The sequence below is a fragment of the Anolis carolinensis genome, chromosome 4 (genome assembly GCF_035594765.1).
Source record: "Anolis carolinensis isolate JA03-04 chromosome 4, rAnoCar3.1.pri, whole genome shotgun sequence".
Taxonomy (NCBI): Eukaryota; Metazoa; Chordata; class Lepidosauria; order Squamata; family Dactyloidae; genus Anolis; species Anolis carolinensis.
In genome coordinates this window covers 125,318,016-125,331,411 of record NC_085844.1, presented here as the reverse complement: position 1 = coordinate 125,331,411, position 13,396 = coordinate 125,318,016, and the positions used below count along the sequence as shown (strand labels likewise).

At 37.1% G+C, this 13,396-nt stretch overlaps 1 protein-coding gene across 6 annotated transcripts in view; it reads left to right on the top strand.

The window, feature by feature from the left end:
* cep350 (centrosomal protein 350) overlaps positions 1 to 13,396 on the top strand; it is a 92,998-nt gene that overhangs the window by 70,370 nt on the left and 9,232 nt on the right. For 4 of the 6 annotated variants that reach the window (XM_008108908.3, XM_008108909.3, XM_008108907.3 and 1 more), the window contains 7 exons: positions 508 to 707; positions 2,633 to 2,844; positions 5,646 to 5,790; positions 6,597 to 6,778; positions 7,201 to 7,337; positions 8,845 to 8,927; positions 10,293 to 12,262. In XM_008108908.3, the coding sequence (XP_008107115.2) occupies positions 508 to 707; positions 2,633 to 2,844; positions 5,646 to 5,790; positions 6,597 to 6,778; positions 7,201 to 7,337; positions 8,845 to 8,927; positions 10,293 to 12,262 (2,929 nt within the window). The remainder of the gene's footprint in view (positions 1 to 507; positions 708 to 2,632; positions 2,845 to 5,645; positions 5,791 to 6,596; positions 6,779 to 7,200; positions 7,338 to 8,844; positions 8,928 to 10,292; positions 12,263 to 13,396) is intronic. The other 2 variants (XM_008108910.3, XM_008108912.3) reach the window with 1 other exon arrangement.

Genomic DNA, 13,396 nt, shown 5'->3' with positions numbered 1-13,396 from the left:
GGATGAGCTCCCTCTTTCAGCTCCAACTCCATGCGGGGACATGAGAGAAGCCTCTCACGGGGATGGTAAAACATCAAAACATCTGGGCGTCCCCTGGGCAACGTCCTTGCAGTCAACCAATTCTCTCACTCCAGATGCAACTCCTGTTGCTCCTGACCCAAAAAAAACATGATGGTTTTCTGTTTTAAGTATTTTGATACCTGGCTATAGACATGGATAAAAGATCAAGCTGGATAAAAAAGGATCTTTCTGATGTGTGTGTATTTATGTGCTCGAGTTCCATTAGCAACTGTAGAATTTTTTTCATTATAAACATTAATTTACATAAATAATTTTGGACTGGTTTTTCACAAAAAGGAAATGTGCAAAAATATGTACATTGGAATGTGTTAACTTCAGGGTTAATATCACCAGTGCTTCAATTATTAATTTAGTATTCAGGCAATCATGGCAACCATTAAAAATCTTCCGGGTGCTGGTGAGCAATTTCTCATTTTTTTTTGCTAGGTTCTTAACTAAGAGAGAACAAAAACTAATGCACCGACGACAGTATGCCGAAGAACTGCTGCAGTGGAAGCGTCGTTTAGATAAAGAAGAAGCAGAGATACGTCAAATAGAGAAGCAAGCGTTGGCTGCCTGGGATAAAGACTTGCTCAAAGCCAAAGCAAACAAAAAAGGTGCTGGAGACCAGAAATCTGATCAGAAAGGTACAAATACAAAGGATACCTTTGAAAGGAGGTCCTGATTTTGCATGTTTCCTTCCAACAAGAGTGCTGATTGTGTGGGAAGGACCCATACAGTTGCTTCCGTCCATGTGATGATAACCTGATAAAAGCCAAATCCAGACAGAAAATAAGAGATCTGAAGATGACAACACATACTTTTAAATTTATAGATTTTTAAGAAATATAGAAAAAGCCAATAAAATCTAACTATGATGTTGACTCATTTAGGATCCATAATAGATACAAGCACAAGACAGATAAGACTGTTAGAAGAAAGAAAGGAAAATCTGCAGAAGGTGGTATTTCAAGTAGTGAGGTCACAGTCAGAAGATTTAATGTTTCTAGCTGAAGTATTTCGGAAATACTGATTTCAGCGATTCAGTGGTACCTTGGGGCTGTTTCCATGTGAGGCCACAGCAGAAATCGTAAATGTAACACCATGAACAGATAGGTAAGAATAGACATTACAAGGTACAAATTCCCTTGGAGGCGAGAAGACTGCTGAGATGGAAATACCAGAACCTAGTGAAAGGTGTCCCTTTCAGATCAAGATAGAAACAGATGAGTGCTTGATCGGACGGAGACCCCATTGCAGTTGCAGGACAGCACAAGGTGTCTGGAGTCTCAGAGGGAACTAGTTTGAAATGTGGTACAGAATTTAGAGGTAGAGCATGAAACTCCTCTAATGCAAGAAAAAGAATAAATGTCTTTTTCTTGCAGAAACCAGCACTAAAACTGTGTTGTCAGACATGTTCAAAGGACTTATAGATTTAGAATTAGAAATTCCATTGGGTACAAAGAGGACTAAGAGACCTCAGTGGAATAAACTGTAGATTTATATCAAACAAGGAGAGGCTAGGCTCTCCATGGGGAGTATACAACAGTATTGAAACAAAGGAGGGTCTGGTGGTGGAAAGGGACTTTTTAAATTGGTATGTTATGGACAACAGCTACAACAGATGTTCAACAAGCAGTAATGAATGGTTACAAGATTTTATTTATGGGAAAACAAAATAAAGAGCAGATACTTATGTGAATTTTCCTATAGTAAAATTTCCAAGATGGATTTATTGCCTACCTCCTCGTTTTTATAAATGAGAAAATAGCATGAATGGAAAAAGTAAAACATGGAAATTTAGTGATATTGAATTTAAGATCTTCCAAAAAGTTTAAAAAACCACATTTAATGGAACAGAGGTAGTAGTGGGTTGTACAGTAGTTGGAAAAACAACATGTTTAGCTATTGTCTCTATTTCTTGTTTACATGTCCAAGAAAAAATATATAAAATGCATACATGGTTAAGATATTAAGCAGCCCTTTCCAACTTGGTATCCTACAGATGTGGTCTGGTATCTTGGCTTTTAGGCCCGTTAACTGGGATTATTTCAGGCACTGATTCCAAATATTACATGGTATAGACTGCATTAGCTCTAGTTTCTTAGATATCGTTATTATGGTTTTCTATGGCCAAGGAGATTGTGGCAGGTAAATGGCATATGTCTGTATCTCAAAAACTAAAGCTGATAAGGGGAAACTAGTGTCATTTTTGGAACCCACTGGTCAGAAACAGGTCTAACATTTGAGGCACCAAAATGTGTGTTAGCCAGTGATATACTGACTGTGTATTGATTTTAATTTTAAAACATTTGGAGAGCACCAGGTTTGGGAAAGATGTTAAAAAACATTAAAATAAAAAACAATGTATTAGGTATCTCACATGTCAGAGAATGTCATAGCTAGAAACTTTATCAAATACATCTCATTATTTCTCTCACTATGTATCTGTGGGATATGTAGACTTTTAAGATTCTGCCATATAGAACTGTTACAAATGTACAAGTGTAGATCAATGAATAAAAATGTCAGGATTTCTTGCTTGACTGATCCTTCTATGATCTTCTCTTAGAAACAGCTAGTGAAGAAGATTCTTCAGTCCCACCTTGTTCTCGCCTGAATAGTGAAAGTTCTGTGCCAGAAGAATTGGGCAGCCTACCTGTTGAATCTAGGCCAACAACAGTCCATGCGGATCAAGAGCGATTTGAAAGCCTAGATCATACACTTACTGAGGAAATGGCTTATACACAAGAATTAGCATCCTCTGCCTCTCCTGGAAAACATGTGAGAGAATTTTTAAATCAGAAATCTAAGTGGAACATATAAACCATGTTGCTTTTGTCATAAAAAAGTAGATATTTTCAGCTGAACTATGAATTAGATTAGACAAGATTTCTGATTTCTGCAATTTTTACTACATGTTTTGATATGGTCAAAAGTGACTAATCAATAAAGAATTGTTGTTGTTGTTACTACCCTGTTTCCCCGAAAATAAGACATCCCCGGAAAATAAGACCTACTAGAAGTTTTGCTGCATTGCTAAATATAAGGCCTCCCCCAAAAGTAAGACCTAGAAAAGTTTTTGTTTGGAAGCATGCCCAGCGTCTGCCAAACAGAACACCAGAGCATTCAGGATTGGTAAATGTACATACCAGTTGTACATGGAAATAATGGTAGTAACAAGAAATTCTTGATAGGATTCACAGTTTGTCTGGTTATGCTGGTTTGTGATGACAACTACTGTACAGTATATAATAAATGTTCTTTTTTTTATTCAACAATAAATGTGAATTCTTCTTCATGGAAAAAAAGACATCCCCTGAAAATAAGACCTAGTACATCTTTGGGAGCAAAAATTAATATAAGACACTGTCTTATTTTCGGGGAAACACGGTATATGTAATGTTACAGTGCTTGTGTAAAATTAAGAGCAATGCATACTAATCTGTTTTATATTTAAACTGCACTAATCTTTTAACAATATTTTCTTAAATATATTAACCACATAAACACAGCATAACTGATACTATAGAAAAAAGCCTAATGCTACAGAAAAAAGGAATAAATATTGCTAACACAAACCTAACTCCTACCCAATTACAGAAAGTACCACTAAAAATCACCTGTACTCACACTTAACACCTCTGCTTCTGCATACAAACACATGGCGATCCTTCACCTTATTAATGAAAACAGCATCTAATTTTATTCTTTAATTATTCATTTCATACATTATATTAAGTTCATTCTTAATGTCTACACTTTTTAATTTAAACCTCATAATCCTATATTGTTCTTCAAATTTAATCAATTCTTCTTCAAAACCTGCTGACATTCCCTCCTCTGAGTGTCCTATAGAATGTAAGCAGGTTCCATTCTTGTGCAAACGATTCATTAGGGGTTTCTGTCAATAGCTGAATTAACTTTTTAACTTCTGCAATTTCTACTGATTTGCCAATCCATTCATCTTCAAATAACAGTGTTCATGCTGCTGTCACCATATGCCAAGGTAGGCAAAAAAGCCCAACAGAAGTGTTTCTAGTTTTACTTTCAAAATTGTCTGCATTTTGAAAGTAAAACGAAATAAAGGAGCCAGTAAGAAATGTTGGAAATGTGCTCAAGAAGTTGGGACCTTTATCCAGTCTGCACTAATCTTGTTGAAACATTCAACATGAGGCTCCCTCATTTGACTCTATTTTGTATTTGGCAAGTATTGCAATTTATTTCTTATTAACATATTTATTTTGAGTGGCCATCATTGTGGGAATCACAGCATCTCAAAATACAGCTACTATTTGATGGTACCTGTTCATGATCCTAATGGCAATCCCAACCCCACCCTCCTTCCATGCATGGCCAAAGGCATGGTTTTTGGATGGGCAGCAGGTATTGATATTTCTGTCAGGACCTTGTTGGAGAATGAGAATGAGGGGCAAAGAGGGTATTGTCCCAGCGGCCGATTCAGGGGCAAATGTTGAACCACCACTTAAGCAGTCTGACACTGGAGCTCACTGCTGTTGAGCAGAAGCAGGCCCTGCACGGCAGGGCAGGATGAGGCTCTTCAGAAGGAAGAGCAGGACCTGACTTCTCCTCTGGGTCCAGGTAAGGGTTGATAGCATCCAGCTGAGAAGGTCTAGTCATCTGGACCAGAAGAAGGTATCTCAGCTGTAAGGGCCTTATTGGGCAGCATAAATAGCTGGTGGCTGCAGCAGCTCTTTGCTGGGAGCAATATCTTGGATAGAGGTATAGGCAATACTTGTGTTGGTAAATTTTGTGTTTGGACTTTTGATTATGTGTGTGGATTTTTTATCAATGTAATTAGATTTTTGTTTACATGATTTTAATATGTTGTAGCCTGCTTTGGGTCCCATGAGGGGGGAAAGCAGAATATAAACAAAGAATTAATGTTGTTGTTGTTGTTGTCCAATTGAAAATTGGGAATTTTCAGTTTGAGTAGGTATAGGTATACAGATAAGATTATATTGATAGATACAGAGTATGATTTGAAACCATTTGGGATTAGGAAACAATGTTTCTATTGAAAAGAACTAGAGGATTGACTGAAAATTATCTGGAAATGAAATATTATGTTTGCGGTCAGTAGGATTTTTATTTAAAGTACTTGCATGCCAATTTTCCTCAGGCAGTATATAAAAGATTTGCTTTACTTCTTAGCCATTGATTATATGCGCTATAAAAAGTTCACGTAGTTGGCTGAAAACTTACCTATGACTTGTGAACAGATAACGCTTTTCTGTTATTTACCTTTGGACACTTTCCCATTCCACCTTTGTCCATTATACCTGTCACTTTCCACCCCTATCTGTTTTTTATCTACTTTCTCCTCTCTTCTTTATTTGCTTCAAAACATACTGTGTCTAGTTCAAAATTTATCAAATAGATTTCCTAACTGAATTAGACATTGAAGTGAATTGTGTGTCCAGTGTTGTAAACTTTCACAAATTTTAATTGTTTCTTCAGTCTAGATATACTCCTTTCCATGTCAGTAATTAGTTTATTGAACCCATTCATGCCTTTCGGAATATTTGATTTATAAATATATTACTGTTTTTCCTTTTGCCTAGTCTCCTTCCAAGAGTAGTGCGTCCCACTCAAAACAAATACATAGCAAGGGAAGCCACAAAATAGACGGGCAACCTCATTTGTCTACAAAATCTCAAGATGTTTCCTACAGTTGGTCTGATGAGTCTTTGTCCATGACCCAGTCAGGTAAGCATTACCTCTTACGTTTACTGTCCTTTATCTAAGAACTACCTTTTAATTCAACTCTTAGGCAGGGCATTATATTCTTCATTATTTTCTGTAAAAATGATGTACAGTTAGTCTACAGAGCTTGTGCAGCAGAGGAGGACCAGGGGTTTTGTTTTTTTGAGAGGGTTTTGCCCACCATTGGGTGGGGTTGGGGGTTCTACCAGAGTTCTCAAACCCTGCTCCTCCAGGTGTTTTGGACTTCAGCTCCCACAATTCCTAACATCTGATAAGATGGATGGGATTGTTGGGAGTTGAAGACCAAAATGCCTGGAGAACCAAAGGTTGATGAGAACCACTGATCTAAAACATGGTTCTGTTTGAAAGACATTCCTATAAAACCTTTATATGTAAAGATTAATATAACTGAGGATATTCTTAAATTTCATTGAAATCAACATTGCATAAGTGTTCAATTTCACTAAAGTTCATTACTCTGTCTGGAAGACTTGACAGCCCCTAAGTTTATAAAGACGCCAACATTTACTATTAATATATTCATGTTATCATCCAATTAGGTGACATTTTACAATGTGAGCAAAAATCACAGCACCATATCCACAGAATGCTAGAAAGGCAACAGAAATGAATGGATAAAACATGAATGGAGTGTAACATGAGCAAACAAAATGGCATGCACTTAAACTTTGTTAGTTTTGGTATTAGGGATTTACACAATGACAACAGGTTTTTTTTAAAAGTAACTGTTCTCGAATACATTGTAAGCGATTGATTTTTGTAAAGTAAGTATACATTTTCTCTTAAAGTATTAAAATATACCTTGTCAGAAACTACATCTGATCAAAGTGATGTGGAAAGCCGAATCCGAGCCCTGAAGGATGAGTTACGGAAGAGAAAGTCTGTTGTTTACCAACTGAGAAAGGAACAAAAAAAGAGGCATAAGGAGAGATTGAAAGCCCAGGAGGCCAGTTTGATCAAACAATTAGAAGTAAGAATGTCTTGAAAAAGATCTTCCATAAAAATATGTGTCAAGGTGAAAATATTTTTGCCTGTCTTCATATTAACAGCACCAGTGTTACAAATGAATATTTTGGTATTTCCTTTAAAACCCATGTTGCAGTGAATTAGTAGGCGTACTTCAAAAACCTGGGTTGTAATATAGTGATGCTGACTAGAAAAACTAGAAATAAAAAATATTCTCAATGCACCTAGGAAAGTTAATAAATTGTCAGTTGAAATTTTTTTTAGATATGTTCTATAAAGTTAGGATGTGTCAAAAGTAAATTTAATATTAAAAACCAATCAAAAGGAAATATTTACAAGAAAGCCACTGTGTGTATGTGTGTGTGTGTATTCAAGATGAGAGACTGGGCTCACAGATTACTTATGACCTCTTTCATTTATTGCCAGACTTATGATGAATTCATCAAAAAGACTGAAGCAGAACTGAATGGGGATCTGGAGGCAACACCTACAGCTAAACCTCAAATCAAGACACTGTCTTCAACTAGTGAAAAGCCAAAGATCAAACCACCTCCACTCCATAGGTAATATTTCTAAATATTTACCATTATATTTAGAAAAAGATTCTGCTTCTTTCACATATATAAACTTAGCATATATTGAGAAACAAAATATATTGGAAAATTCTTGGGAAAAAACCCATCTAGGTACCAATATTTTTTCTAGTGTGTCAAATATTGCATATAGAGTATTTACATAATTTTATCATACATTCCTTTTTTTAAATCAAGTTGGTGACAAAGTGCAAAAGGATAATTAAAGCAATCCATATATAGACAGAATAACTACAGAAATCAACTTCAAAAGTCAACTTCAGAAAAACAATATTTACAAATCTGCTGAAAAACGTTAAACTTTTGTAGGGTATTTAAAAGTAGGGCGTTCTGGAAAAGGCTCTGGCCTCCATATTTATCTTATGTATTATAGATCAGAATGAAAAGGGATAACATGGTGCAGATTTGTGTGGTGATGTTTGTTCATCAAATGCATTTGACATTAGCCATTTCAAGTTTTTAAAAAGGAGACTAAGCTCTTTGCCATTTTTCTCAGGATTAAATTTAAGCAATACAAATAATAATTAGCGTGACCATGACATCAGTGGCTGTGGCCTAGTCCAGGCATGAGCAAACTAAGTTCTGCAGGCCAGATGTGACCCCTCTGGGTGCTTATGTCCGGCCCTCCTCATTTTCCCTGTCCTCACTGTGTCCTTATGCTGAAAGGAGGGGGGAGTAAGACACATGGTGGCTGGGAGCCCTCTGGATCACTCTCAGCTGCTGTGTGCCTTCCTCGGGCCCTCCTCCCAGCATAAGGACTGGGCGAACGGCCTTGCCCTTTTGCTGGGAGAATGGCCCCAGGAAAGTAGGCGGCGGCTAAGAGTGTCCGGGAATCCTTTCAGCCGCCCCCTGCCGTACCTTCCTTTCAGCATAAGTACGGGGCGAGCTGGAAAATGGGTAGGGATCCTGGAAAATTGCTTGGGGATCATAGTAGACTGGTGATATCTCTTCCTTGTCCATTGATTATGTGCATCTAGTAACCTGATGGGCATGATTCAAATAGATTCACATCCCCATTGTTATCCAGCCAGGGAGAATAATACTTGCCAGGACAGCATAAGTCTTGAAAATCACATACTAAATGATAACCGTTACACTTATCTGAACAGACAACAGAAAAACTAAATGTCTCAGAACAAATGTATCAGATTTGTGAAGAACTGGAAAGAGAGTTGGCTACTCCCTTTTGTTTTTTCCTAGCTTAATCTGCCCCATTATAATACACCCTCCTCTTTATACACACACCTGAAACCTTATTAGCGGTTGTTCCAGGGTCACTTCACCTGCCTCCAATTCACAATAATAGCCAAAGGGTGATTGATGCAAAAGTTAACCCTCTAGCACTCTCTCAAGAGGCCTCTAGTTCTGTGATAGGTGTTTTTTTTAATTCAGTGCCTTATCTACAGAATGTCCTTCTTTGGAGAATTTTGTAATTCATTCATTTGTATATTCTTGCCTATATTGAATTGTACTGTAGATCTGATACATCAAAAAGTTGGAAATCACTAACTGATTCTGAGCGTTCTAGAGGATCCTTGGAGTCCATTGCAGAACATGCTGGTATGTAGCTTGGAAAACAAATGCTAAGAATATAGTTCATACTGAAAAATTGGCATCTGTTACACTATGTAAAATGTCTGAACCAAATTGTAGATAAACTAATACTATACTATTATCAAGCTAAAAATATACTTTTTAACTGTAAAAGTTAAATTACAAGTAGTTTGAATTTACCTTATTTTTTACATTACAATTTTTCACCAAGTTACTTTCTAAAACTATAACTCTTTGATACAAAATTATTGGAAGTGTTTACTCTTCAATTATAATTAAAATGAATCCTTTTAGGGTTGTTGTATGTTTTTCAGGCTGTATGGCCATGTTCCAGAAGTATTCTCTCCTGACATTTCACCCACATCTATGGCAGGCATCCTCAGAGGTTGCCTGCCATAGATGTGGGTGAAACGTCAGGAGAGAATACTTCTGGAACATGGCCATACAGCCTGAAAAACATACAAAAACCCTGTGATCCCGGCCATGAAAGCCTTCGACAACACATTGAATCCTTTTAATCTGGAAGGAGTTGGTGATGTAGAAATTTGAGAAGAAACACAAAACATATAAGAAGAGGAAGTGGAAACAAACGAAACTTTACTCGTCATATGCTTGTATATAAACTATTGGTTACTTAAATTAAAATAATTTGAAACGTGATGGGTTGGATTGCAACTTCTGTTTGCAATCCCGTTTGCAAGCCCCCAATAATATGATCATAAAGTGTTGAGTAAACTTTATAAATAGTATTGGATTTGGTATGGAACTAGTTCAGACTGATCTTTAGACCTAAAGTGGGAGATATTTGACTTTTCTACGACAATGTAAAGTAAGAAATATTATGAAAGGTATGGAAAAGGCACATGGGTTTCTATTTGACCTTCCCCCAGGTTAGTTGTTTTAGGATTATGCATTTTTTCTTCAATCAAATCTTCCCTGAGTTTATATAGAATAGTTAATTTTATAACTTAATATGAATCACTATGTTAACTGTTATTCATATACTATATAATAATTAAGCCATGAAGTATGAACTGGTTCCATTTAAGGAAAAAGCTTTTATATTTGTTCTGTATTTTGGGTACATTTTGACCCCAAATGCATGTGCTGCACAAAAATGTACAGTGTATTTTTAATTGATTACAGTGCTGCATTTAAGAAAATAACCCAAGATGCTTTATGTATTATTAAACAGGATATATGTGCTAAATAGCATATTGATGGCACAGTTTAACCTTGCTGTTGAGCTTTACCATTGTACTGTGTTTTTTTTTAAACAGTCGATTTACTGAGACTAAATAACAAATACGTTGCATAACGATTTAAATATTCAGCTGTTGCATATTTGTTTTTTGTCTTTATTTTCCTAAGATGTTCTTTCTCGTTCTGAGAAATATGTATCTCCATACACCAAGAAATTTCTTGAGGCAGAGGTTCGGTCAGAGGAGCAATCCCGAATTTCATCTCCACTCCTCAAGATTACAAGAAGCTCTAGAGCAGAATCTGGTGATTCTTTAGACAGTTCGGCTTCATCAGTTCTTTTGAAAGACATAAACAAATCATCACCGATGTCCCCAAATAGGCTTGAAGATACAACAAATTATGAGTCTTTTATTTCCAGTAACAAATCTCTAGTAGAAGAAGGTGTTAAATCCATAAAATCACATATAGCTGAAGTAGTTGATAAGGCTTCTGTAAGACCTGGTGCTTCTTCTTTCAATGTAGAAGAAAATAATTTACCTGGAAGTTCTCCAAATACATATGGGAGTCCTGAGGCTGATTCTCTAGAAAAGAAGCAATTTGGCTTTCCTTCAGTAGATATCCCTGAAAGAAAGAAGATGCCAGAGGAAAGGTCCACGGATGATGAAAATGCTGTGTCAGTCAAGAATAGAATAAATAAGGGGGTGTTGCATGAAGACTTGGCTTCAGAAAAGATTTCTATTTGCAAAGAGTCATCATATTCTAATGATTTTGAAGGGTCTTCCTCAAAAAAAGAAACATCAAAAGATGGAATACTTCTTACTCAGTATTGCAAGGGTGGTCTTGATACATTGTCTGATGGAAAAGATAAATCCTGGCATACAAAACCACCCAGGAGTAGGTCTGCTAGTACTAGAAGTGATGATGAAATAAGTGAATGTATCAGTGAAAAGTCTTTGTCAGTGACAGGCAGCATTCATTTAGAGAGAGTTTTAGAACTGAAATCACCAACAGAACTTCTGAAGAGTAAGGAGTGCAGTGAGGTTGAGAGAGAACCTGCTCCTGCTGATTCATCCCTGTGGGCTTCCAGTTCCAAGGCAGAAGATGACGAAGAAGAAGCTCTCCTAGATTTTCATATCGGTGACAGAGTTCTTGTGAGTAATGTCCAGCCTGGGACACTAAGATTCAAGGGCTTTACAAGTTTTGCTAAAGGTTTTTGGGCTGGTGTTGAGTTAGACAAGCCAGAAGGAAACAACAATGGGACTTATAATGGCATTCGGTATTTTGATTGTAAAGAAAAGCATGGCATTTTTGCGCCTCCACAAAAAGTATTTCATAATTCAGAAAGTTTTGATACTTGCTTGGACTCAAATAAAAACATCTGCAAACATACATTAGACAATAATGATAAAGCAAATAAGAACAACCGAGAAAGCCCAGAAGAAAAGGAAAATGATACGAATACAGCTCATGAGGATAAATTCCTGGGTGATATGTCTGCTTTAGAGGGCTTTATTTTAGCTGGAGACAATACAAAACTGATTTCGCAGAGAAATATTGTTTCAGACTTTATTGCTGCTGCTGAAGAGCTTGATCAAGAAACAAGTATTGTTGATTCTCTAAAATCCTCTGAAAATGATGATGATATTATATCTGCTTCAGTTTCTAATGCCCGTAGAGAGGCTTCTGCAGTTGCTGCAGAAGGAACATCAGAAAGCTTATTCCCTGAGAAATGGAAGCAACAGCCTTCTTGGCAGGAATATACTGAGAAGTCAGATTGCCTTTCTCCTGGAGTTTTGGAGAAGTCTGCAACTCCACTCCTGGACTTATTGACAAAAGAACGAAGCCAGTTAGAAGCACAACTTAAAGTCCCATCAGAAGAAGAAGAAGAACTTGTTGATCAACAGGAAAAAGTTGGCTTGCTGGCTGACAGTCTGCTGCAAGCTTTTGTGAAAGACACAGTCAGTCAATTGCAAGAAATCAAGAAGGTCAGGAATGAAAAAATTCTATCTAGCAATAGAGAACTTTGTGCTGTCCAAGAAAAAACATTTACAACAAATGACCTGCAGAGCCTTTTAATCAGTTCTGATCTGGATGATGATAGAGAAGAAGTTTCCTCTCCAGATATGTGTCCTAGGCCTGTAAGTACAATTTTCCAGAATGATTTTAAAAAGTAATACCAGATTATCAGCTACAAAATATAACTGGCCATAATGTGGTGGATTGTCATAACCGTTTGTATACATGTCCTGTTTCCCATACATTTCAGTATGGGGAATAATGTACTGCTTCATACTAAATGACAAATAATTTCTGGATTACCATTGTTTCAGAAGCAGATATCACATGCATGTGGGGTTCCTATGTTTAATGTCACATTCTTTTTTTTACAAATGGTATAAGAAATAAGCACTTCTGTTACATAAATTCCATTTAATTCTGTGTAGTTTGTCTAGAGCATAAGTTTCTCTTGGGGCGCCAAGAAATGTTTATATATTATATTATATATAATGTATGTATATCAGGCATGGGACGGGCCAGTGGCCAATGGATAGAGAGTGTTTGTGTCAACTAATTCACACAGTGCAAAAATAAAAGGAAATAAAATACAATACAAAGTTTAAAATGAGGAACAATTTTAACCAACATAAGCTTAACAGTATTTCAGTGGAAGACCCCAGGGGGTCATCCAGTCCAACCCTCCTCTACCATGCAGGAAAAACACTCAAAGCACCCCCAACAGATGGCCCTCCAGCCTTTGTAGTAGTAGTAGTAGTAATAATAATAATAATAATAATAATAATAATAATAATAATAATAATAGCAGCAGCAGCAGCAGAAACCCCGGAAAGCATCCAGTCCAACCCCCTTCTGCTAGGTAGGAAACACACAGTCAAAGCACCCTGTGAGTGGTGGTAGAGAAATAGGTTTTTGGAAGCAAAGAAAGTAGAGGTGGGGTCTGCATGGCGAGAAAAAGAATGGGCAGCTGGTGGGAGAAAGGGTCTGTCCCCTGGGAAGACACTGCTGCTGCTGCTGCTGTCTTTTCCAGCAGCTCAAAACTTTTAATTTCCTCAGGAGGAGGAAAGAGGAGGCGGCAGGAAGCACGACACCACTGAGCCTCTCACTATCACTCAGGGAGCCCCAAGGGCTCCACAGAGCACAGTTTGAGAATCCCTGATCTAGAGCATTGCTTCTTAAAATGTGGCTCCCAACCCCTTAGCTCAGTGTTGGATCCCGAATTACTTTTCTTAATGTCATTTGTGGCTGTTTTATGC